The following is a 25,720-nucleotide window of genomic DNA, read 5'->3' as shown; positions in this document are numbered from 1 at the left end:
AGGCACTAACCTCCCCCACCCTTAATAAAATAGGCATCATTCTGCAGCGAGACTCAGCTATTAAATATCACGAAAAAAAAATACATATCACTTTGGAGTGATTTAAAATTTTGTGTTTTGCAAGTCAAAAATGACGCCGGGACCTTGCAGGATGTACCAAAAACATTTTAAAAAAGAAACTTTTAAAGTTTTGACATTTTTAATTTTTTAATTATTTTAACTAATTTTAAAAAGGTCTGACAAAATTCTTTTAAGATTATTTCTTGACGTCGAGAGGAGAAAATTACACTCCCGAGAGCATTGATGAACCTGATTATGGTCACAGTCGACCGAAACACGTCGTACCAGTGAATGGATAGTTAACCGAGCAAGACAAAATAACCAATGATTAAAATAAGATTTTTGATTCAGTTTACAAATTTTGTATGACACGTGAGAATTCGTGTTTCGTCATATTTTTACGTATCCAATTTTGATTTGACGTAAACATTTATTTTCATGGCTTATAATCATCACAAGTAGCTGAATTATTAATGTACATCTGCATATAAAACAATTTTTATTAAATGTTAAAATATTATATTTACCTAAAACTGCATCTGTGATTCTTATAATACGTCGTTATATTTTTAAGTGTTTTTTAATATATAGTCCCTATGAAATGCTTTTTAAGGGGGCAGGGGGGGTTCATGTCAGAATGGCACACACAAAAATGTGTTTCACGCACCTAAAAAGTTTAGGGGAATATGGCTGCCTTCCGCGGTAATAAACTTCTACCAAACTACAAAGCACGACGTCTCATAATCTCCGCCTTGAGAACCTGAAATCTCACCAGTTTACGAAAATTTCACTCATCTCATCAATAAAGTATTTCAACTTTATTGAGGTTTAAGGCAGGAGATGAGGACAAGATGTGGCCACCTCATAAAAGTGTCTGACATTTCTGATAGGCTGAAACGTTCTCGTCAACTGCTGTTCGGTGTTATAACGACACGGACAGAACCAAAGGACCACTCAACTGCTCGTTATTTCTGCTCAAGAAATGAACTAGTCGAAACGGCGATGACTCAACATACGGTAAAGTAAAGCAGTCCCGCTACACGCCACGTAGGCGCTCGGGGAGAGAGACGACATTCCAAATACGAAGCAAGAGTTTTAGGTTAGGTTAGGTTAGGTAAGGTCAGGTTGAGTTAGGTTAGGTTGGGTTAAGTTAGGTTGGGTTAGGTTAGGTTGGATTAGGTTAGCTTAGGTTAGGTTGGGTTAAGTTAGGTTGGGTTAAGTTAGGTTAAGTTAGGTTAGGTTAGGTTAGGTTGGGTTAAGTTAGGTTGGGTTAAGTTAGGTTGGGTTAGGTTGGGTTAAGTTAGGTTGGGTTAAGTTAGGTTGGGTTAAGTTAGGTTGGGTTAAGTTAGGTTGGGTTAGGTTGGGTTAAGTTAGGTTGGGTTAAGTTAGGTTGGGTTAAGTAAGGTTGGGTTAGGTTAGGTTGGATTAGGTTAGGTTAGGTTAGGTTGGGTTAAGTTAGGTTGGGTTAAGTTAGGTTGGATTAGGTTAGGTTAGGTTGGGTTAAGTTAGGTTGGGTTAAGTTAGGTTGGATTAGGTTAGGTTAGGTTGGGTTAAGTTAGGTTGGGTTAAGTTAGGTTGGGTTAGGTTGGGTTAAGTTAGGTTGGGTTAAGTTAGGTTGGGTTAAGTAAGGTTGGGTTAGGTTAGGTTGGATTAGGTTAGGTTAGGTTAGGTTGGGTTAAGTTAGGTTGGGTTAAGTTAGGTTGGATTAGGTTAGGTTAGGTTGGGTTAAGTTAGGTTGGGTTAAGTTAGGTTGGGTTAGGTTCGGTTAAGTTAGGTTGGGTTAAGTTAGGTTAGGTTAGGTTGGGTTAAGTTAGGTTAGGTTAGGTTGAGTTAGGTTAGGTTGGGTTAAGTTAGGTTGGGTTAGGTTAGGTGAGGTTAGTTTAGGTTAGGTTAGGTGAGGTTAGTTTAGGTTAGGTTAGGTTAGTTTAGGTTAGGTTACATTAGGTTAGGTTAGGTTAGTATAGGTTAGGTTAGTTTAGGTTAGTATAGGTTAGGTTAGGTTGGATTGAATGTTAACAGCGCTTAAGTCTGTGTGCAGCAGCGGTTGTGACCCACTTTAAGCTACCTACACGAGCATTATACGGGAGTGCCTGAGTGAAACTACGAAGGGCCTCTGTCATGATAGCCAGACTGCTGGTAGAGATATCAAATCGCCGCCTCTCGTAGAGGTAACAATTATCGTGTTTCAACATTCGGAAAGTCGAAGGACGTTTTTCGGTTCAAAGACAGACTGAGCTGCTTTAAACAGAAGAAGACACCACAACTGGCAGATGAATTTCTTACAGTACCCAGATCGTAATGTTTAATCTGTTGGCCTGAGGCTGGCAAAGCAGTGTACATCACTGGGGTAATGATCAGAGTAATTCCACTTTAAACTCTTAAAATTAATAGAGAAAATATCAACAATAATTTTAAGACAAATATTCTTATGATGACGGTCGCTTACGTGAGTCAGAGTGATTCAGAATAAGTCAGGTTCAAGACGTGCCTATTAACAAAGCCTTCCTAATTACATTGTCCACGACAAGACAAACGCAGTTCCATCGAGTAAGTCAAAATGGCTGTGGGCCATACGCAGACGCCACTGGTTCTGATTTATAACAAACCGGAGCAACGCCACTGCTCGTGACTTATCACACACTCGCCAGATAAGACGATGATCTACATCTAACATTTACGAGATAATTCGATAATTTACAATACGAACCATGGCCAACCAATGAGCTGTCAAAAATATTCGACGAATTACCAACAAAACAGCTCAACCTCCATAAAGATTCTAACGCGCCTTATATATTTCACGATTTTCCTCAGACACTGTTGTTTCATTCCACGTGCCAGTAGACCGGCACATTTTGAGCTACGTACGATTACGCCAAAGAGTCTGTGAGTCTACACGACAATTCGACTCTACAGCAAAAATTTATAGACGCGACTGTCCGTCCGCTTTCATAAAACCAATCTTAAAAGTAACTCAGTTTTGGTAATTACACTGTCATGATTCGGTCGTCAAGGACCTCGTCTGTGGTAACGTGACGATGACGTCATTGTCCCACTCAAAATACTATCGAGTATGTCGATTGAATCATCGATGGTATTAAAGTCTACACAAATACGTAAACATTTTGACCTGACTCAAACAGAGACTTAAAAGATAAAACTTTTGACGCAAATTCTCGAAAGTACCAAATCGATGGATTGTACCGAGTTTGTCAAGACGGCAATGAATTACCACGAAAGGCGAGGAATTTATTGGACAGCTGATCAACTACTTCAGCGCCAGTACTCGATTCAGCGCGATCGGACCAGCTCTAATCTCCGACTATTTCGAGATAATCTCAATTAAATTGTGATAAACGGGCGGCGATATCGCGATGATGACGTGGCGGTCTCCTGAGGCAGATTCTTCGTGACACACTCGTTAAGAACGCGCGAACTGTTGCAACAGGAGAGAAGTAATCCATCCGGGGCAAACGCCACTGAGTGAACACGTCTAGATAATTTCTTTGTTCAGTGAAATGTCGAGATAAAAAGTTTTCGGTCTTTCCGGAGGCAACTACAGTCCTGTTCACTGTTGGTGCGACGATGGTGGTCAAATCGCCTCTGTTCCGACCTCTTGGGATCGCAGCTGGAGGACTGGGCCTTGTGAGTATTTGTCATTAACAACTCCAGCACTGGGTCAGCCTTCAGCTAATTCTGCATTGATAAATAAATGTTCCTGTTTGTCTAACTTTCATCTGTCTTCAGCTACGGACTGATAAAACGTGGCCACGTCTAACTTAATATCACTGTTGCACAAACGAGTTATACTTCGTATATACGATCGGAAAGTTTCCAGACTGCGCCTATAAAAACCCGTACACTTATCTCAGGTATTAAATTCATCCATCACTCTCGAAGTAGTTCCCCTGGGAGTGAACACAACGATCCCAGCGCCGCTGCCAAGCCTGGAAGCATCCCTGGAAATCTTTCTTTGTCAGCCTGTCAAGCACCATCTGCGATTCTGCCTGAATCTCTTCTATCGTCTCAAATCTCCTTCCCTTTAGCTGAATTTTCATCTTTGGGAAGAGGAAGAAGTCACACGGCGAATAAGGAGGGTGCGGGATGACGGCCATGGTGTTTGAGGCCAAAAACTGCCGAACTTTGAGGGCGGTGTGCGCTGGCGCGTTGTCATGATGCGTCGCATGTGGAGTTCTTCCTTTAGAATCAGCTGACAGGTCCCATAGCCTATCCCAACAATGTCGCACAAGTCGTTGATGGTACGACGTCGATCTTCGTAACATTTTCGGGCGTTGTGCTCGAAGATGGTCGTCCAGAACGCTCGTCATCATCGACAGAGGTTCGGCCATTTTTAAAACGTGAATGCCACACAAAAGTTTGTGCACGACCCAAATGCTTGCTTTAGCATTTCATAGGTTTCCGTAGCCGTTTTGGCGAGTCTTTGGCAAAATTTGATGCACACGCCATTCCGAAATCGCAGGAGGGTCGGTGTAATGCACTACCAAAACGCCCGTAACTAAGAAACAAATGCTAATTCGATGATGCCGGCTGGCACACTGATTCACTATGAATGTAGGCCGCACCCCCTAGCGGCAGAAGCTCGTACTACATCCGGTTCGCCCTCTATTGACAGTCTTTAAACTTTCCGATCGCACCTCGTATACGTGTTAAATATCCCTGAACCCACCGGAACAAGGAGAATATTAAAACATTAAGTCCATGTCCCAAGTAAAACACAAAGATTCTCCGTTACAAAGATCAACTGGTTATTTGTGTTACGATAAATTTTCGTGGTTTATTCTAAAAATCATAATACAGCCATAAATATATCGTTGAGGGTAAATTTCAGAGTTAATTAAAGTTATAATAAGCGTGTTCCAGTACAGGAAACATTACTTCCTCTGTTTTAAAAGTAGTATTGGAGGATTTAAAAATACTGTGTAACATAACCTAAAAACGGGCTTCAAGGTGACTCAATTAGTTCAGGATGAACAATCGAAGTTTAAAGTAACCTACGATTGTGGTCTTCATTGCTGCACGTGATTTCATAGCCAAAGCGCCCTCTGAAGAGATTACGATTACTGAAGGACAAATATTTCCTTGTTAAAGCGTCGAAATGTCTCACGATCTGAACTTACTACATTAAAGCTTTCCTTCCTCTGATACTGTACACAATAGACATTCGACTTTCCAACCGATGTAACTCGTTTGTAGCCAGGAGACGGTCAACAAGACTCACGCTACCCCCTCGCAATCAAACATGAGTTTAAGTTTCGTGTCCGATCAATTTAGACATAATACTGGTTTATGTTAAATCGAGTTCATGTTAACATCTGTTGTCCATGAAAAATTCGTCTGAAAATCATTCAGATTGTAAAAACGCGTATAATCATATATTACACATTTTAACGTTTGATCGACTAAATAATAGTATTTCTTATGCCTTGTTCCCGCACGTGCTCCGAATTAAGAGATTTCGGAGCGTCAGGGTTCCGGGTACACGACGACGATACTAAAACCTCAGTAAATCGAACAGACAGGGAGAAAGGGTCCGAATTATATAAAAATAATTCTAAATAAATATTCTTTTTGAAGCATTAAAATATAAAAAGTACGAGTAATTTAATTCAAATTAATAAATTTTGTGATTCGTTTACAGAACATCCACGAGGTCGAAAGGTGCGCGCTTTCCTGAACGATAGAATCGATTTTCGTAAAGTAAATAATCGATTTCTTTTGATCTTGTGTCCTTCAGTAAGAAACTAGGCCCTTCTGACTCCGTGTTTTTCCTCAGTTTCAGGCACTCATATGGGGCATCCTCTCTCTTCTAGGAATTCTTGCGTACACAGAAGTGATCCCATTCCCACACATAGTAGTTCCATCGAAATACTTCGCACAAATTTTGGTGATGGTGTACTTCAATCCTGACGGTACGTACATCAAAACTGACACCACGAAACAGAGTCCTCGAGACGCTGATAGTAGCAGCTCAGTTCTCTCGTTTCATGTGGCGTCCAAAGCCGTCTGGACGTGTTCATTTGAAACGTTTCAGAGGAATATGTAATTCCCATCTTGACGGCCGAAACGTCGGTAAGGATCCACAGGTTCGGAAGGCGTCACAAACCAGATTACCACGTATCGTGACAACCTAACCTAACCTAAGGCCTCTGTCCTGCGTAAAATGAACCTACCCGCAGACTTTAAAGTCGATTTTAATATTATCCTCCCATATACACCCAGGTCTTCCAATTAGTCTCTTACATTCAGATTTCACGACTAAAATATAATAATAATAATAAATAAAGACAAGAAATTCATAAGACTTAATCAACACGCGTAATAATGTGTAACACATAAACTAACTTAAGGGAAAAGTTAATTATAAAATAAAATGAAGCTAAGGGAGATTTTAGGTTTTCGCGACGGCAAACACCCAGAAGACAGCCGTCTTCAAAGTAAAGTTACCACAAGTACAAACCGCGTTAATCCGCGGATAACAATAATTACGAGATATATCGACAGATAGCGCGCACAGATCAGTTATCTGCGCGCGGTCCTGGAGAAAATCACCATTCGCGGGAAAACGTATGACGCACGTCAATTTCACAGGAAAATAAGACGATAAGATTATAGTAATATTAATAATAACCTTAAAATACACGCAATACCAATAACACGTATTAGTGAATATATAAAAGAATGATCATTGATATTATTAATACGGTCAGAGCGATTGCTAAAGTTTGTTTATCTAATTCCGATGTTGCGAACATCCACCGCTGTCCTGCTTTCTTAAACACACTATACTTTGCTTTCTCGGACGTTCGAAGCCAAGTTGGACATTTATAAACGTCCGTCTACAAGTAGACCCTCGTCCAACCAGGGAGACACGTTCCTCAGAAGCGACGCTTTCGAGAAATCCGCGTTTAACGAACTTAATATCGTCTAGTGTCACAACCTTATAGCTCTCCTTCGCGTTATCATCACTTTTGACTACAACTCGCAAAAATCATGAACAGTCAAACGGGACACGACTTAAAACGGTAAATGCGTCAGAGTCACTCAGGCCGCGGGTGGTTATGGGACCAAAATGGATTACAAGACGTAGCAGGAATTATTCTCATTTACTTTTACGCGTGTAATCGAATCCGCGTTGTACGAACCCCGAGTTACGCGACGGTCTGACACGCACAAAATCTGCTTGCGTCTCACAGAACCGTAGACCAATTCTGTGTAAACACGCGAATGGTTCTAAATCAAATTCTTTTATAACTGCTTTCCAGGGGGCGTAAGCCCGGATATAATGAAACCGGGGACAGTCGTCATCTGGACGTCCGTCTACCTCGCCACGAGTGTAATATGGCTTCTGATTTCTGGGCTCCTACTTCACGGTAAGTCCTAACTACAGATACACTAACCTAACCTAACCTAGAGCACTGTTTGTTGTCTCAAAATCTATCACTAACTTCCGTGTAAGTACAGGGTGTGCACAAAAATGTATATAATTTTTATCGTAACATTGCACAAGGAAAGAAAGGTATAGGGATTAAAATTTAATGCATTTGATTTGGTTATATGATAAAGTTTATGCGACCAACATGTTACAGATGTTTAACGAGGGCGCTTCGGGTAGAACGGTTTAGGAACTCGAGTGGCGTGACATAACCTACTCGGCAAAATGGAAATCATATCACGTGTACACACTACTTACCCTCTCCTGCTGTCACGGGACGACTGCGCAGTAGAACAGAAAGACTTCTGCGCGCTGAGTGTGGCATCGCAGAGAACTATTTTTCGTATATCCTGCGACACACACGATAACATTTACATTTCTGTTCAAGTTACTTTTAAGCAAAATGAGTTCTGTGTCGTTTTACACTTTCCGTATGTGTTGCAATTATGATCACATCTTATCAGCATAAACTTTATTGCTTCCTTTTATCAAAATTTTAAGAATGTTAATCTGGTTCAGTATTTTCTTAGTACCACGTGCACGTAAAATAACTCACAATGATTACACAGGCTTGGTAACCCCACGAGTCAACATCAGAAGTTGTCACTAGATTTCCAATATTCAACATTAAAATATCTCGGCCACCTAACTGCTGATCACCACGTGGTATATGTCGAGGCCGATTTTATAATACTCTTCCACTGCCATCACATCGTTCTGCCTACGTTAGGCACTATACTGTTGCGGGCTTCGCAAGGAAAGAATTTTGACGTTTCGACTTCTCTCTTATCGATTTTCTATCGACCTAACGTTTCGACTTCTCTCTTGTCGATTTTATATCGACCTAACGTTTCGACTTCTCTCTTATCGATTTTCTATCGACCTAACGTTTCGACTTCTCTCTTGTCGATTTTATATCGACCTGACGCTTCGACTTCTCTCTCATCGATTTTCTATCGACCTGACGCTCTCCGGAAGTTTGGGTCGAGCAGAGATCGTCATGGAGTTGCTACCTTATTTACATGACTCACGGCGTCCACCACGTACACAAACACACATTACTAGATTAACTGCAAACTGCATAGTTACTGCAAGTTAACTATTTGTCTAGTTATTACACTTGTAAACTGACTGTCCACACCAAAATCATTATCAACTTGCTATCTCAGCACGGATTGAGGCACGATTCAGAGTTGATAAGTGCACATTTCGTTGTCAATTCGCCAGAAAAACATGTTTTGGATCAATTCCATTTTAATATTGTACCTGGGATCGCATTTTGTCTTCCCATTGTTGAGAAATAACGATAAAATTACACGTTAAAACCAAACCTGAATTAGATTAAAAAATTAAACATGTCGAAGTATTAAAAGTTTCTTTTATCACATGTGTTTGCATTGTAGTGCGTCGTAGAATTATTCTTTAAACGAGTGCCAATAACGGCATTTGTGACGCAGAACGATCAGTCGTTACGCTGAAAACTCTCTTTTCGCTTTCAGATTTCTACGCCTCAAAGTTCACGTCCACAATTTTAATCGGGTGGGTAACAGTGACTTCTGCAGTATCGGCGATTGACTTCGCAGGCGCAGTGGCCTTCGGAGTGGATTACAGCAACATGCAGGTGATATAACTCACCCCTGACATCGTTTCGAAAATTTACATTCCATTAACTACTAAAAATAAGCGGCAAGTTCGAAATTTACGTAGCAACATAAATAGTTTTGGATTTCACTTAAAAAATTTCGCTCCGTCGCCATATTTGCAAATTTCAAGCTTTACAAACATTGCACATAAATCTTTGCATTTGATTTAAAATCTATAGCTCTCAACTGGAAGGGTAAACAAGGATTTAGCCATTTCAGAAATGGACCTAATATACAAAATGACCACAAATTGAAGTACAGATTAAAACGTTCGCGACTTTCCTTTATTTACATCTCACGCCGAGAAAATAAGAACCAACATTCAAGCACTTCAGTTACTCGAAGTGGCACACGCCCCAACTGAATGCAGTCTTGTCTCTTTCTCAATGTAGCAGATTCTGATTCTGTATCACAATTCTGGGATTACCTCAAGGACAATGTTTGTTCCTCCTTTGTCATGGTCCTTATCCGAACTGGGAGACGAAATCCATGTTCCTGTAATAAGTGTCGATGATTATGGAGCGAGTACAGTAGGTGACGAGACTGCAATCAGATGGCACTGGTGCCGAGTTTGCGGTGAGACGCCATATTGAGCGCGCATGAATGTTTGGCCTTTCCCATGTACGTGAACGGAATTAAATGTTGTTTTTTTTAAAATTTACTTTAATTAATGGTCACTATGTATTATTCAGAGAGCAACGTGTACTCAAAATTAAAAATAATCCATGTTATATGACTTCCAACTCAGAATTTCACATTACTACTGAGCTGAATATATTTTTTCGATATTAACAAATGAATAACCGTAATGCGGCACGTAAATTGTATTTGTTATCAACGCATCTACAAATCCTACAACGCTGTGGTGAGGGCAGAAAAACAGTCTTTAAACCCAGAATTCCACTGGATGTGACGTCACTGTCTTAATTTCGTAGACAGTTTATCACAAGGACAGGTTTGTGATGACAAGCGTTGTTGGAAAGCAAGGAAGTCGCGTTACTTTAAAACAAAATCCACAATGTGATGCTCAAATATAATTCTAAGCATTTACGAGGCTGGTTTGAACTTTTCTTACGAACACAAAACACATACATGGAAACTATTTCGTCTTTTCAATACACATTAAACTTGTACACCGACGGAGTTTTCCCATCGCCGTGGCATGGCACCAAATACACACACACACACACACACACACCGAGATCGTGAACATAACCTGACTAGAATTTCAGCCGGTTCCAATTACACTTTCACCAGGAATTTGATGACACAGCGCTGTTCTACGCTCGGGATGTCACACTCCGACAAAAGTTCTGCTTCTAATGCGACGACGCTAACTGCATGAATGTGTGTGTGTGTGTGAGAGAGAGAGAGCAGTGTTGCCACCATCTGCTTGGGAAAGTTGATTCATCATTCTGGTGCAGACGTAAAACAAGACAAAGTTGAGGTCAACCTTGAACCACCCTGATACTTCGTTAATTTTTTTCCACGCTGTGCCGTGTAATTAAGTAGACCCTACCCCTGTTTCAGAGTCTTGTAGACAGCTATCTCCCTCTGGCCAACTTGTCAACAAGTCTCCTGCTTGCACCAATCTTACTGATGACAATGTGCGCTCGTGGCTTTGTCCTCTGGGTGATCAACGTGAGTTTGGTGATCTACCTGGCAGTGGCTGCAAGCAAAGTGGACAAGAAGGTATCGTACATTGAATGCAGTGTAATAATTCTGGCACGTTACCAAAATACGATGTTTAACTAATGCTCACGGCGCTAGTGACGTCAGAGTTATCGGGAGTGAATATCTGTTTTACCCCACAATTTTACTGAGGGGCAAATTCGACAAACGTTTACATTTCTAATCAATTTTTTTGTTATCGAGAACTTATAATAGGCCACGATTGCTTTGTAATTATCGTTAAATATCACAGGGGAAACAAATTACCCCTAAACTCAGTATCGTCAACGGGACTATGGATAGTTTTTTGGGTTTATGATCTTTGTTCCTGCATCTTCCATCAAAACAAACAATTTTGTTCCTTTATCGTTCTAAGTTCCTGAGCTACAAAAACAATTTTTACCGGGATTCGAACGTATTAGTTCCCGTGATTATGGCATTTAAAAACAATAAATTACGACCAAGCTCTTAAACAAAACAAAAATACAATGAAATTTAAAAATTGAAGAAGAGATCAAAAGATAATATTAAAACAGATAATGAAACTGAGTGTAAATGTACAATATGAAACCTACAGAAAATGATAAAAGAGAACATTTAATTTATGCATTATAAAAAAGTCCATAATCCAAATGCAATCGCTGTTCAAAATGTGATCAACGTCCTTGCAAATAGCTCTGGCAGCATAAACACATTTGACCTTGAAACTATGATCAACCATAAACGTATAGCAGTCTCTAATTATCCTAGTAGGTACACGTATACCGACAATTAATTTTGTTTCTAAATACATTAATACGCTAAGACGTAGAGAAAACTACTGAGAGGGTTCAGTCTAGCCAACATGTCCCCTGAAAAAAACGTGCTCTGACGTAAGGCGGGAAATTTGAGTGAGCTGACGTAAGAGATTTCCAGGCGCCGTGAATAACACGAGTTGTAATGATGTTGAAAATGCATTGCAGATTCCAGCAAGCCGTCCGTCCACAGCCACGGAGCAGGGCCCACACCCAGTGGACATGTACAGCAGGGGGAGGTAATACATAAATAAATAGAGGAATTGCATTTATAAAAGTACAGGTAGCCCTCGATTTACGGCGGGGATGAGTTCCTGGACGAACCGGCGTAAATTGAAACTCTTTCATAATTTAATGGTATTACATTTAAAGCTCTGAAATAAAGTAAATAAAATAAAGGGAATTTAAAAAAAATTTTTTTTATACAATTGAATAAAAATTTACTTGGATATTATCCATCGTCTAGTAATAAAACGTAAAAAACGTAAAAAACGACGTTTCGGAGATGGGGCTCTATCTCCGTCTTCAGATTCCTACACAGTTGGGCCCACTAGATAGAGCTAATCCCTATCTCCAGACAAATTAAAAAGTGAAAGTCCCGGAATAAAAAGGCATAACCACACCATCCATCTGTGGGACGTAAAAGAATAGTATGTAGAAAATAAATTTCATAAACACGAATAAAGCCAAAAAAACAAAAACTCACAAAAGGTGGGAATAAATACACATGAATATCAGCTCGAAACTCGATGCCCCCCTTGGATTTCTTGAGAGATGACAGGTATCCAAATAGGAGATAAATCCAAACTAGGCTGGCTGATAGGATTGGCGAGTAGTGCCATGTGTGCAGCCTCCTTGTATTTTCTGTAGATGGTATTGGGGTTCAGTTAATAATACTCTGGCTCCATCCCAACAGACACGATGATCTTCTTCGTACGCATGGAACTCAATAAACCACGGAGAGTGAGTTCCATGAGACCAAAAACAGCCGAGAGACAGACTAGGCAGTGTGTGTATGGAAAACCGTGTGATTGCGGTAGATGGTATATCGGCGAAACCAGCAGACCTCTGGAGGTACGCTTAAAAGAACACAAATATAATTTCAGACAGGGCCTGCTGGAGAAATCCAGATTGGCCCAACATGCGTACGAAGAAGATCATCGTGTCTGTTGGGATGGGGCCAGAGTATTATTAACTGAACCCCAATACCATCTACAGAAAATACAAGGAGGCTGCACACATGGCACTACTCGCCAATCCTATCAGCCAGCCTAGTTTGGATTTATCTCCTATTTGGATACCTGTCATCTCTCAAGAAATCCAAGGGGGGCATCGAGTTTCGAGCTGATATTCATGTGTATTTTTTCCCACCTTTTTTGTGAGTTTTTATTTTGTTGGATTTATTCGTGTTTATGAATTTTGTTTTCTACATACTATTCTTTTACGTCCCACGGATGGATGGTGTGGTTATGCCTTTTTATTCCGGGACTTTCACTTTTTAATTTGTCTGGAGATAGGGATTAGCTCTATCTAGTGGGCCCAACTGAGTAGGAACCTGAAGACGGAGATAGAGCCCCATCTCCGAAACGTCGTTTTTTACGTTTTTTACGTTTTATTACTAGACGATGGATAATATCCAAGTAAATTTTTATTCAATTGACTCTTCACCATCGTCAAGAAGTTTTAGATTTTATACATTTTATACACTTACAATCGGCGATGGCGTGATGAAGGGGCGTAGTTCTTAGACGAAGTCCCTGGTTGAGGATCGTCATGTCTTTTAGAGAAGGCATGTCGTGATTTCTTCTTTCAAAATTTCACGATGTAAGAATTACGATTTATGAGATATATTGTAAAACGTTATAAATAATAGTGAAATATATTTTTTTAACTTTCTGACTTTCTGGTTTCAAAATCGGCGCAAATCGAGGGCTACTTATAATGATAACAATTTCATTGGAACAACATAAAACAAATACTGACTCAACGGTGTACATTGAATGAAAATTATATCATTATACGGCACAACCTGTCGAAGAATCTAATCAGAACCAAAGGACGAAACAGCGAAACTGAAGACCGACTTAAGCTGAGAACCAGGGCTGCAAACTTCTCCTCACCAAATTTTTACTTTCGATGCTGGCGTCGCACATTCTCTAACACTCACCAACTGCATTTTGCCACAAAGCGTATTTATTAATTACTTAATTAATTACTGGTGTAAGTCAAATTCTTGTTGTATGAAATTAGGTTTTCTCAGCATCGTCAGGAACTATTTAGGGTTTAGTCCGCATGGCCTGTTCCTACGAGTCCCAAGATAAACGTCCCAGGTCTCCGTGTCCCTAAAATTAGGTTTTTCATAACGTGAAATGAAAAATAACTTGATCTACTCGACAGAAAATTTTGTTAGCTGCAGCACAAATATATTTTGGTAGAATAAATTGAAACAGATCTGGGTTTAATGTCCAGTGTGAAATGAGCGACAGATACGCGAGGACGAGGGGGTAAAAGTGAATGTTGTGTTTCCGCACCTGACAGGAACACCCACAGCTCAGAACGTAACTCCTGAGCGGATGAAATCCATTTCTCTTCCAGGCAGAACCCAGGATTCCAACCGGACCCGATATCCGCGTGGGACGTCCAGTCTCCGGCAGTGGGCAATCAGCAGCGAAATCCTTGGGACTTCCCGGAAGACAACTCTCCCCACTTCGCTTCGGACACATTGCGGTCCAACAAGATGCTGCCTCGCATCGGAAGACCCGTAAGCACTCCGGTGGTACCGGCGGACCCCCTGCCCATACCACAACCAGACTACAGTCCCCCACCGGGACGCCCGACGAGGCACGAGCCCAACCCGTACGACTCCCCCCAGCGATCGGCTCTCAAGAAAACAAACCAGCACGGACGCACAGTCTTCTAGCAAAAATTAAAATTTTACAGCGAGGGACAAAGTTCATCTAAGCAGAGGAATTAGGAATGTGGCTCCTCCGTCTCTCTTTTCTGGCACTCCGCCCTCTGAACTTTGTCGTTCACAGAGCGAATATTTACAAGTAAATTTTTACCAGTGGACGCAAATCGTCAGAACACAAAATTCTTAGGGCATTTCCATAAGCCACGGGTCTCGTAGGACTTTTCCGTAACTCGAAGACTCGTTTCGACATGAATGATTTTTTAAGAATCTAAGTGAGCGTACTTTAAATTTTGATGCGCGGATAACAGGGAACCTCGTACTTAAGAAACTGAGGACGCCAAATGATCAGAAAGACCTCGAGCCCGAGAAGAAATTATTAAATAAATTAAAGAAATTTAAATTTGTGGAATGATCATTACCACCCAATTAAAATCTTCCGCCTTAATATCCGCTACCTAATAACAAAGAGACTCAAATATGCAAAGAATAATTTCACCGGTCTCGCAAAAATCCGTGTCACGTCTTGGGACGAACTCGTTGAGCCCCCCTGAGAAAATCTGTATCTGCGGGCGGGGGATGACGGAAGGTACCCATCGCTATCCAAATCAAGTAGCCTCAGTTGGGCAGGGCACGTAACACGACGGAGATAACACATAGGAAAAGTTGGCAGGAGAATTTGATGGGAAAAGCCACTTGGAAGACGTCAACGTCAAAATTGATCTTACAGAAATAATAATACGGGAGGGTGCGGCGGACCGGACTACGACAGGGATCATAAAAGGTGGGAAAATTTCTCAAGTACGTGAATGATTATTATCTCCTTCAGAAGATTTTGCTCCATGGAGCCAGTTAATTGGTGAAATTAAATGACATCAAATTCAGATTTTGCGTTAGCGGACTGCGCTGCAACGGAAGTTCTGAAAGAATCGCAGATTTGCAATCCCAGTTTAAAATAAAACACGAACAAACTGATTATATTTCACATCTGAAGTTATTTACGTCTTACATCTTTAGTTTCGGTGAAGGAGCAGGCGACTCGGTCGCGTTTCTAAGGATTGCCGACATCCACAGTTTCCCTAATCGCCAATTTCCCATAACGCTTTGTTCTTGCCACCGTCTCAATTTTTTTTTTTTTTTGGAACTTAATGTTTCGTTGGTCATGGATTGCTCTACTCTTACAGGCGAGATGCTGAAAGGGCAAGGTGGACGGGAAACTTGTTGTGGAGAAGCAGAAATTATTATTTCTTAACTTCTCGACCAGAAGGATACTCAAATGAAGCCCATTCCGATCTTCTGAAAAAAGTGTAAGAAATTTTCGAGATGAAAGTCGAAATATTTCCTCTAAGCAGATCAACGATTTTCTGACTTATTAATTATTTTCACAAAATTTGGTCACCAGGGTACCAACCTACCGAGAAGGATCTTCACCCACACGCAATTACGCGGCGTACAAACTGAAAATGCCCGACTCTTGAGAGAAAAGTACGCCAGTTAAGACGGCCGTCTTGTGTGTTGTTGCGCCGTGTGGTATCGTAGAAGCTTACTGATGCTTCGGAGGCACTTGCTGCCTCTATTATCAGAGTGCTGCCTTGATGACGGAGGCAGCACAAACCTCTGAAGCTACCAGACTACACGGCGCAACAACCCAGAACACAGAAATCTTCAGATTCTTCAGTAATTTACCGATTTAAAGAAACTGACGTCTTGTCCGATAACCCAAGTTTCACATCTCCCGACTATTTTCTGTGATGTCACTTTACCTTTCAGCATTTAAATTCCAAGTGTACGGGCTCAATTGTAATTTAAACCGTCTTAACGAGCTGAGTGTGACTAAACACCGTATTTATTGCATTTTTTAAAACAAAAACTCTATTACTGAGAATGAACCCATTTCCCTGCACATATACATTCATAATAATCAGTTAGGAGCTGGGATAGCTCAGTTGCTATAGTGACTGGCTACAGGCTGGACGACCGGGGTAAAATAAATTTTTTTCGCTTTTCGACTTGCTTTTTTCAAAAGCGGCGTTATTCTGAGCCGACGCAAATCGAGGGTTACCTGCACATTCACACACAACAGCCGATCAACCAACAGTAAACACGCCATCCCTATCTTGTGTCCTCTGCCGACGAACTTACTTGTAAACGCCACTGGGTGTATCGTCACGATCTTATTCTTCCGTCTTCCCACCTTCCACCGTCATTGGCAGCAAGTCACCCCAGTTACTTGATCGAGCGCACCAGTAAGGAATTCTGGGGAAAGAGAGAAAGCATCGAGGTGAGAATCTGAAAACACATTTTAGTTTTATATATAGATAAAAATGCCCGCCACGGTGGTCTAGCGGTTAGAACGCTGGCCTTGTAATCCTGGGGTCTCGGGTTCGATTCCCGGCGGTGCCCGAATTTATAACTTGTGTTGGGCAAGGCCGTGGTCTAGGCAACACGGAGTTTTCCTCCGTGGCATCCCAACAATTACTCCATTCACACACAGAAGAAGGCAATGGCAAACCACTTCTGGATCATCTGCCAAGAACGTATATGAACAGGTCCCAGTCCGAGAAAAGGTTGGAAGGATCCTGTTCATATGGACCTGTCGTCAGACAGAACACTAAATAATAATAATAATATAGATAAAATAACACACAACAGCGACCAGTCAAAACAAACACATCACTGACATAGAGGCCTCGCCGCGTTTGAAAGCAACCCCCTCGAAAAGAGCGCAAGTCCATCTTAATGAGAACACGCAACAGCGGAAAAAAATTCAGAATACCAAATGCCATTTTAGGCAATTTACAACCTGACATACGTAAATGGCTCGACAAATTAAACATCAAATACGTGCAATTACTTCAACGTTGCCGTGTAATTACATTAAATTAAACCAAGGAAGCAGAGAAATTCAGAGGAGAATTAACAGCAGTTCTGTAATACTTAAATTACACGCAAACAAACCGCAAAATTTGAACTCGGTACATACTAGAAAAAGAAAATCATGGAAATTTATTATTCTTACTTTTAACATCATAAACGTAACAGCAGGAATCTTCGATGCCTGTGGCTGTGTCGCCCGTCACCAAATCGTGCTCAACTGACAGGTAATTTTCTGAGTACGCCTTCGAAATCTTGAGACGGGGGGAGAGAGAAAAACGTAGCGGATCATGGGACGCGCATCGCCCCACCGTACCGATTTTAAGCTTTCGCGGTAACTGAACGCAATGAAGCTTTCTCGCGTGATTCGCTGTGTAAATATAAAGCTACAAGCCAACATTCTGGAGACTGTCGCTGCCTCCATCGTCAGAGTAGATACTTAGAAGGACGACCGCGTGAGAACACTTCGTTGCACTTTGCTGTTCCCAGAAGAAATGTAAATCCAAACGCAAACTATGAAATGCATAACTAAATAATCGAGTATCTGACGAAGCCCGTCATAGAAAAAGGACATCGTGTGCCACGGAGGGCGAGCGGGGAAAGTGCAAAAGTGTATTTTGTGCAACTCTCAGGAATATTCAGGTACCTGAGAAGGAACATGTAAATAGGTAATTAATGGGGTCATACTCTTCTGTGAGGTCATCATGTGTGTGGACTCACCTCGACATGTGTCGGGGGAATTATCGTCAGAACAGACCTATATTAGTTCATTAACTTTTGTAGTACTTTTAAAATGTCAGATCACGTACGCCAGAGAACTGAATTGCACGGACAAATTTATTTCAATATCTACACAACGTGCCGACAAGAAGGTAGGTCCGATCAGAGCAGAGATCCGTCACTCAGATACGTATGAGTAAACATCTGGTGCTTGCATCTCATGCAAAAGCCAATTCTGAACAACTCCACGTCCCAGAACCTTTGAGATATCTAGAAAATAAATTGGTAAACAGGGTCATACAGTCAACGAAGCCACTTTGCCAAACTACACTTTATGTGAAATCGAAACTAGGAAAAAAGGACTTATGGAAAAGGTACTCATGCTAAAACCAAAAATACTGCGTGGGGCATAAGCCACCAACAGGGCGATGAATAAGCGAATAGGTCAGACAAGGTAGAATCTTGACCAGAGCAGTGGGAAAGACGGCAAGGATCGGGCGAGAGGATGGGAGCATTGTCTGACCCGTTCCCATATCTCAAGCCAATTCCTCGCACGTGGCTTACTCACTGCCCTGATGACGGAGGTATCAAGCACCTGCGAAACATCAGTAAGCGTCTACCAGACCACGTGGAACAACATAAAGGAGGACAGTCTTCATTTACGGCAATTACATTCACACACTACATTTCCCTGCTGTTTTTGATAAACAAAAATTATATTATTAAATCAAGGAAAACATAAAATAATAAATATTCCTACAACTGATATTTTTATTTCGTGGGTTGAAGACAACCAACGGGAAACACAGAACTGTTTCATTGCTACCAACTTTTCAATCCTTGGATGCATGCAAGAACTGGAAACCCACAGATTACAGCATTTCCATAAATTCTGGTTTTTTAAAAGCAAATATTTTCTTTTGGGGCCATTTGAATATTTTAATAATTGAATTCTTCACACGTAAAGTTATCCTGCAAGCTGCTACAGAATCTCCTCCGCTCAAAGAACCTGGCGACCGCATCGCAACCGACTTACTTCCCATGTTTGGATGCGGTGAAGACAACTTCTTCCAGCTTGCCCGCGGCGACACACATCCTGCAGACGGTGTGCTTTCTGCGCACCAACGGTGTCCTCACGATCCTTGGCCACTGAACATCAGAAGCTGGTCTGTGGCCTGCACACAGACAAGTTAAAGGAACAATTAAAATTTGGCGCGCTCAATCAGTGCCGTGACAATCGTAAACTCCTCAAATAGAAACCGGCATTATGACGTCATTCTTCTGTCATATGGTCTGAAGCTTTCGTGGCGACGTGACTCGATAAAATCTTCTCGGGCAATCGTATACGGTCCCTGAAACGTCGGTTCCTTCTTCTGACCAGTTGACGTGGCCGATCGCCCGAGAAGATTTTACTGTTCTTCCGAGTTGTAATATGTGGAGCTTAACACAAACATTTCAGAGAGCAGCAAAAGCAAATGACAGATTTAGGTCCATTGTAGGAGGTATGGGACAATGGTGTCACTGAGACAAAAGATTATTACACACTTTTCATTCAAAATGAAAATCATGATCTTCACTTAAGTGCGGGCGCTTTCATATATAAAGGAGTCACATCGGCACATACAGTTTGCTGGTGACCTGTTGCATGTGTATATAACACTTAGGTGTCAGTGGCGTGATATTACCGTTCCGGAAGTGTATGGTGGAACGGCCGACGAAAACTATGAAATACTGGATGGCTTGTGTGAGAAATTACAGCGCGTATGTGATAAATTGTGCAGGTACATCACAAAAACTGTCAGGTTTTAAGTTCAAAAGCAAGGAGAGACAATACTTTCAAACCAAGAATCAGGTATGAGTATTTAAATGAAAATAATATAATTTTGAATGTAAATAGAGTAGCGTACTTTGCGACGTAAAAAAATTTAATTACCAAGAGAATATTGTCCCCCAATGTAGTTGAAAGGTTCCTGATCTCAACAAACACACCAGACAGAGAGAAGACAGCATCCAAGAACGATCTTTTAGAGGAGATGACTGTGGTAGTGACAGCTCCGTCCGCATATTCTGACATTTTTAAGAATTATTGAATATACATGGTTCCAAGGACGTTATACAGAGCTGAGTGATTACTACCTCAGTCCATAAGATATTGTAGGTGCGTCATATTGTGATTTATTTAAATAGTATTAAAAATATATTAAAATTGGCTGTCAATCACAATATAAGATAATTAAAAGATTAAAATATCATTTTTCGTTCCGTATCGAGTACTCGATTTACATATGGAACATTTACCGCAGCACCGCAGTCGGTAACCAGCCACGATCCGATACAGTATACCTCCAATCTCTCCTAATACTGCTGCGATATTACTTCTCGGTCCAATATACACAACATTGGCATCACTACGACATGCAATTATATTAGTGACATGTGACACAACAATGGATGAAGATACAATATGAAGGACGAGAACATGATAAGAAAAATGAAAACTAAAAAGCATTAAAAATCAGTAATTCAGTTAAAAAGTTTATAACATAACACCTGATGACGGCTCTATGATAGCCGAAACATGTCGTAAATGTTCCATATGTAAATCGACTACTCGATAAGGAACGAAAAATGATATTTTAATCTTTTAATTATCTTATATTGTGATTGACGGCCAATTTTAATATATTTTTAATACCTCAGTCCAGTTATTCTGAGACCAAGGACTGGCGCTGAAAAGCCGTAGATCACCAGGTATCGATCAAATTCTAACAGAATTTAAGAGGCCAAATGTTACGTTCTGATAATGGTAAATAAATGTCATCAGCTTCACCCTGGCAACAGACTAATGGGGTAATAAAGTTTAGAAAAATTTCTTCGTCCATATCCCAACAAAATTACCTTTTTTAAAAACGACGTATGAGAATCTCTCCTTCCTCGCATCGCATCTCCCTTCGAAGGGCAATGGTATATACGACACCTCAAAGTTACAGGGCGTCGTGTCATGCATAAACCTAGGGCATGGTAGGTCATGTGGGCACTGAAACAGAAACAACGGCAAAAATTCGGAACCGCACGATGTGCTCTGTGACATTAGTTATTATTGAGCTGCTCAAGAAACTCCATGTTATAGAAGGTCCATCACTACGCTGAATCCGACACTGGGCCAGCAGCATCAGATCGCACCTTTGAACCACATCCCTAAGCCCCAATTTAACTAACTCACTGTACGGTGTAGGGTAATCTTTGAAAAGTCTACCGTATACTCGGCTCGTCAAAGAACAGACCCACTTTCTTCGTGAAACCCAAAAGTTCATCACCATGTTCACAAAAATCTGCCACCGGACTCTATCCTGAACCAACTGTATCCAGATAACAATAAAAAAATGACTCTCCCATGAAGATGGATGTCTTCTGGGTTGTAGAACACAGCCAACTTCATGCTCAACTGTCATGAAAACCTCAAATCCTTCTGACTTTACCATATTTAATCAGTATTTATTGGTGGAACCTCTCATCCTGCTGAGCAACTGGTAATGAACAAGGACTGTCAGAGTTACATTCACACAAGGGTAGAAAACAGACCGAGGGTGTTTGAGAACGGAGCGCTCGGGAGGATATTCGGGCCTACGACGGACAAAGCAACAGAAGGGCTAAGAAAATTACATAATCTGTACTCTTCACTCAAGTGTTATCAGGATGATCAAGGGCAGGATATGCAGCATGCACGGGAGAGATATGAAATGAATACATTTTGACCTTAAAGAAAGAGAGTGGGAGAATTCTAAATCGATTTATCTGGCTCAGGAACGGGAGAAGTGGCACGCTGGTGCATGCGGCGATAGGCTCCGGTTCCACAAAGGATGGGGAAATTGCGACGCTAATTGTCACTCATTTCCTCCACAGAGTTAGTTGTTCTGTCATCCGAACGCTGCTTCCATAACACAATACATAATTTTAAGGCAAATGTCTTAAGCTCATTACAAGTGTTTCGTATTAAGGTGGCGACTGACTTGTAACATTTGCCTGTAATGTGACGTGTTACAAATCGAGCATTACACAAGTGAAGACAGCGAACGGAGCCGCTCGATGCGAGCCGCTCACGCTCGCGGGCGCTCCATCGTGTTGTCGGTTTTTTCGCGAATCCCTTTGAGTGTTACATTACAAGTCAGTCAGTCAGTCGAGCGGCGTCGTAACGAGCATTCACGAGTTCTTTAGATAAGAGTAGCGTATTAAATGAAACAAAGATAACACAACCTCCACGTCCGACATATTGAATGAAATGAATGGAGCACACACGAGCACAGTCGAGCCGAGCATTCAAAACGAGCATTCGATGCGCCTCACCAGTTGTGGTGTAATGTAACATGCTCGCCGCGAATGTTACATTACGAGTAAATGTTACAAGTCAGTCGCCACCTTTATACTCATAAAAAATAAACAGTCGCTAAAATTACCAACACAAAATCAAGTACTCGATATTACATTTTTTTTAAAAAAAAAATTAAAATCCTATAATTAAATGAAATTAAGAAATTCTGACAAAGTGTAAAAATCGCACTAAAAACATAAAACCTTCGTACAGATGGCAGCCATGCAACAATTACATACAACTTCGACGTCTTCAAACTAGATGGCAACGCTGTGTAGACCAACAAAAAAGCTCTCTTAAAGCTGAGGGAGAAAAATATGTCTCTTCTCTCTGACCCATCTAAGCCACCTCAATTTAATCACTCTTAACAATATCACGACAGAACTTCGGAGTTAAAAGGGCCCTAATATGCTATTCCTTTCCTCATCAAAACGTCTGCGTGTCAGAAATTTGTACCTGATCTCGTCTTCAGGGACTATATTGAAACTTCTATGTCAAGGGTTACAGATTCAATTTCCTGTCAGTTCCGTGTGCAAACTTTATAAACAGATGGAAACATTAAATGCAGAGAAGTTCGCATCGTGGTTTGAAGCTCACGTTAAGCTCACGGTCCCGTCCGCCAACGCAAGGATGCAGCAGGACCGGCCTCCATCTCGCAATTTACGAGGGTTCAGAAGTCATAATTCAAGACGTCTGCGACAAACAAATCAGCTGTCACTAGAGTGGGAACACTCACCGGTGAGAAGACATGCGCTACGGTAACCGATGGATGGATTTCTTCTCCTTTCCCAAGTTGCAGTATGAAATCCCTTGCTTCATTTATAACCTTAAAAATATTAAAAAGGTAATATTAAAACCAACAGAACACCAGAAATTCAAGGGTAGATCTGATCGTACGTCTGTACACAGTAATAAAAATAACACTTGTCGGAATGCATATTTACATTACAATACAATTCATTCGGTGACTTCGCTTACTTCAAAGCATTTAAATTCCACCGTGAGGCAAAATGTGAAACTTTAACACAAAAGGGTTAATTGAAGTTTGTGTATGAAGCAGCTCAGAAGTTTGCAAAACAGCGACATTGATATCACGGCCAGTGTTTAATTAAGTACGCAAACAGGTGGACGCAGTCGCACGACGCTCAAATGAAACTCAATGAAAATCCATCAGATGGTTTTCAGAAGTTATTACGATAAACGGGTGCTTATGCAAGTCAGCGTGGACCACGAGCCAGCCTTCGGCAAAGATCTGTAACTGTTACCTCAAGCATTTTTCAACACGAAGTTTTGAAATGTAATTCAATGGGAAAATTAAGCACTGCAAGACTGCGCAGAACGCGTCTCTCACGTCAATCAGCGCTGCCGAGCGCCACAGATTTTTATTTCCAGTAAATGATCGCGTACACACAATTACAAACAGCATTTATTTACAGCACGTACTTCGGACTGAATACATTTTTAATACGGGATTACACTACTGTAGCCAGAATACACGGGGAAACTTCGTCAGATCAGTACTAAGATTGGATTTAACGGGTTTCACGGTACGAGACAAACTATTCATTCATACACCCACCTTGAATCCAGTGTTTGTGCCTTGTTCCACTATAATCAAATATCTGTTTGTCTTGTTCCACAAATTAATTATAGTTTCTAAGCGAGTCCTCGCTGATGGGAGTTCCAGAAGCGTGTAGGCACTTACGACGACATCATACTTAAGCTGAAAAATTAACGCATGTTACTTATCCGCAAATAAGTGTCATTCTTAACGTGCTGAAAGAGTAAAAACAGAAAATGCATGATGAATTTTCGTGTAAAACAGAAACTAAATCCAGCTGTGTATCGTAGGTTCAGAAGGTTGAGACGGCGCGCTGTCAATCGCTCCGTACACTCTGTCTCTTCCTGTCGTCCTGTCCGGTGTCGCCGACGCTTTGAGGAGGAGAAACGCAGCCAACGGAATCACAGTCTGAGATCAATTACCGTGTCGCATCTCCATCTTGAAGTCTCCTAATAATCAAACTTTTATCTCAAGACTCTTCCGGAATATGACAAACTTAGTCTCGGACTTTGGCGCTTGAAACTAATTGCCTTTGCAGCTTTAAGTCTCATAAAATGCCTAAGTAATGAACATTCACAAAGTAAAAGAATCTGTAATTGCTTCCCGTACATTGAACTGTGACTGAAGAAATAAAAATAAATGCCATAAAATAATTATAATAGAGAAAACTCTCACAGAGTCACACAATTAGAGTATTACGTAACAGTCGCCACAATATTGTCTACTAATTCTTGATTTAGAATATTCACGGCAAAATTCGAGATGTTCTCAAAAGTGGTGAATTTGGAAATAGTTTACTTTCGAGCTAAAAATTAAAAAAAACTTCATAAAATTGTGTTTATGAAGCTCCTATTCCTGGAAGAGCTTTTCGAAGAACACATCAAGATTTGAGATTAATGTCATTGAGGTACGACCACCACAAAACACAACACGTCCACATTATAATATAACCAAATGCAATTATCAGTGCCTCGTTACTGTGCAGAACATCCAAAATATTTGTACCACACATTCCAATACCTTAATTAAAATAAAATGTGAAAATAATATTATTATAAATAAACAAAAAATATACAAGCTGCTTGCATTTGGGAAGGCGAGTTGTTTTGAAATTTTATACACAGGTAAACGGATTAATCCTTCGCATTCTAGTCTTTGTTTGCGACCCGCGGCATTTCAAAAGTACGCAAACGGAACTTGTCAGTTTTATTTTCATAGATTTTGCTGACATCCTCCCAAAAATAAATTACATTTTCTATAGTGACGAAAAAACAAAAGCTGCAAACAAAATTATCTGCACGCCTGGTTCATCACGAAACCGTATTATCTAACGGAGGCGTACCGTCTGAGAGGCCGGAAGAAACTGTCTATAGAACACCGTTTTAATCGACATCTCGGCTTCTTCGTTCCCGCCTCGCAGCAAAAGGCTCGCCAGGTCATTCATATCTCCCGACGAGTCCACGTTGAAATGTTCTTGTATCACGTCTCCCCAAACAGCTCTAGCTGCCCTAGAAAACATCACCACCAAATAAGTAACAGCAAATCATACTGGAGATGAGACGGAACGCAACAGTTCATGAAAATGTAAATTTGCAGAGTATTTCTGAAAGTTCAGAAAGTGATATGATATGTAAGAGACGATTAAATTCTTTAGTTTGCGTTGTTTC

The 25,720-nt window shown here is 40.9% G+C and overlaps 2 protein-coding genes across 5 annotated transcripts in view; one reads left to right on the top strand and one right to left on the bottom strand.

Annotated features, from left to right (window-relative positions):
- LOC110837330 (ribosome assembly protein METTL17, mitochondrial) overlaps nucleotides 1-25,720 on the bottom strand; it is a 40,941-nt gene that overhangs the window by 5,434 nt on the left and 9,787 nt on the right. For 2 of the 4 annotated variants that reach the window (XM_022079327.2, XM_022079324.2), the window contains exons 5-11: nucleotides 25,396-25,561; nucleotides 24,072-24,215; nucleotides 23,229-23,318; nucleotides 21,022-21,160; nucleotides 19,160-19,298; nucleotides 16,672-16,785; nucleotides 10,171-10,825 (exon numbers count right to left, since the gene is read on the bottom strand). In XM_022079327.2, the coding sequence (XP_021935019.2) occupies nucleotides 16,704-16,785; nucleotides 19,160-19,298; nucleotides 21,022-21,160; nucleotides 23,229-23,318; nucleotides 24,072-24,215; nucleotides 25,396-25,561 (760 nt within the window). In that variant the 3' untranslated portion in view covers nucleotides 10,171-10,825; nucleotides 16,672-16,703. Of the gene's footprint in view, nucleotides 1-10,170; nucleotides 10,826-14,152; nucleotides 15,826-16,671; nucleotides 16,786-19,159; nucleotides 19,299-21,021; nucleotides 21,161-23,228; nucleotides 23,319-24,071; nucleotides 24,216-25,395; nucleotides 25,562-25,720 lie in introns of those variants that run through there. The other 2 variants (XR_015534243.1, XM_022079325.2) reach the window with 2 other exon arrangements.
- On the top strand, nucleotides 3,450-14,932 carry LOC110837332 (uncharacterized). The gene is made up of 7 exons (XM_022079328.2): nucleotides 3,450-3,705; nucleotides 5,855-5,990; nucleotides 7,344-7,451; nucleotides 9,013-9,134; nucleotides 10,687-10,848; nucleotides 11,790-11,860; nucleotides 14,217-14,932. Exons 1-7 carry the CDS (start codon nucleotides 3,646-3,648, stop codon nucleotides 14,539-14,541), a joined length of 984 nt encoding a protein of 327 aa, XP_021935020.2. The 5' UTR covers nucleotides 3,450-3,645; the 3' UTR covers nucleotides 14,542-14,932.

Source organism: Zootermopsis nevadensis, unplaced genomic scaffold (assembly GCF_977971745.1).
Source record: "Zootermopsis nevadensis isolate Lab colony 2312 unplaced genomic scaffold, Znev_1.0 Znev_ptg000009l, whole genome shotgun sequence".
NCBI classification, from domain to species: domain Eukaryota; kingdom Metazoa; phylum Arthropoda; class Insecta; order Blattodea; family Termopsidae; genus Zootermopsis; species Zootermopsis nevadensis.
This window is presented reverse-complemented; position numbering and strand designations above follow the sequence as displayed.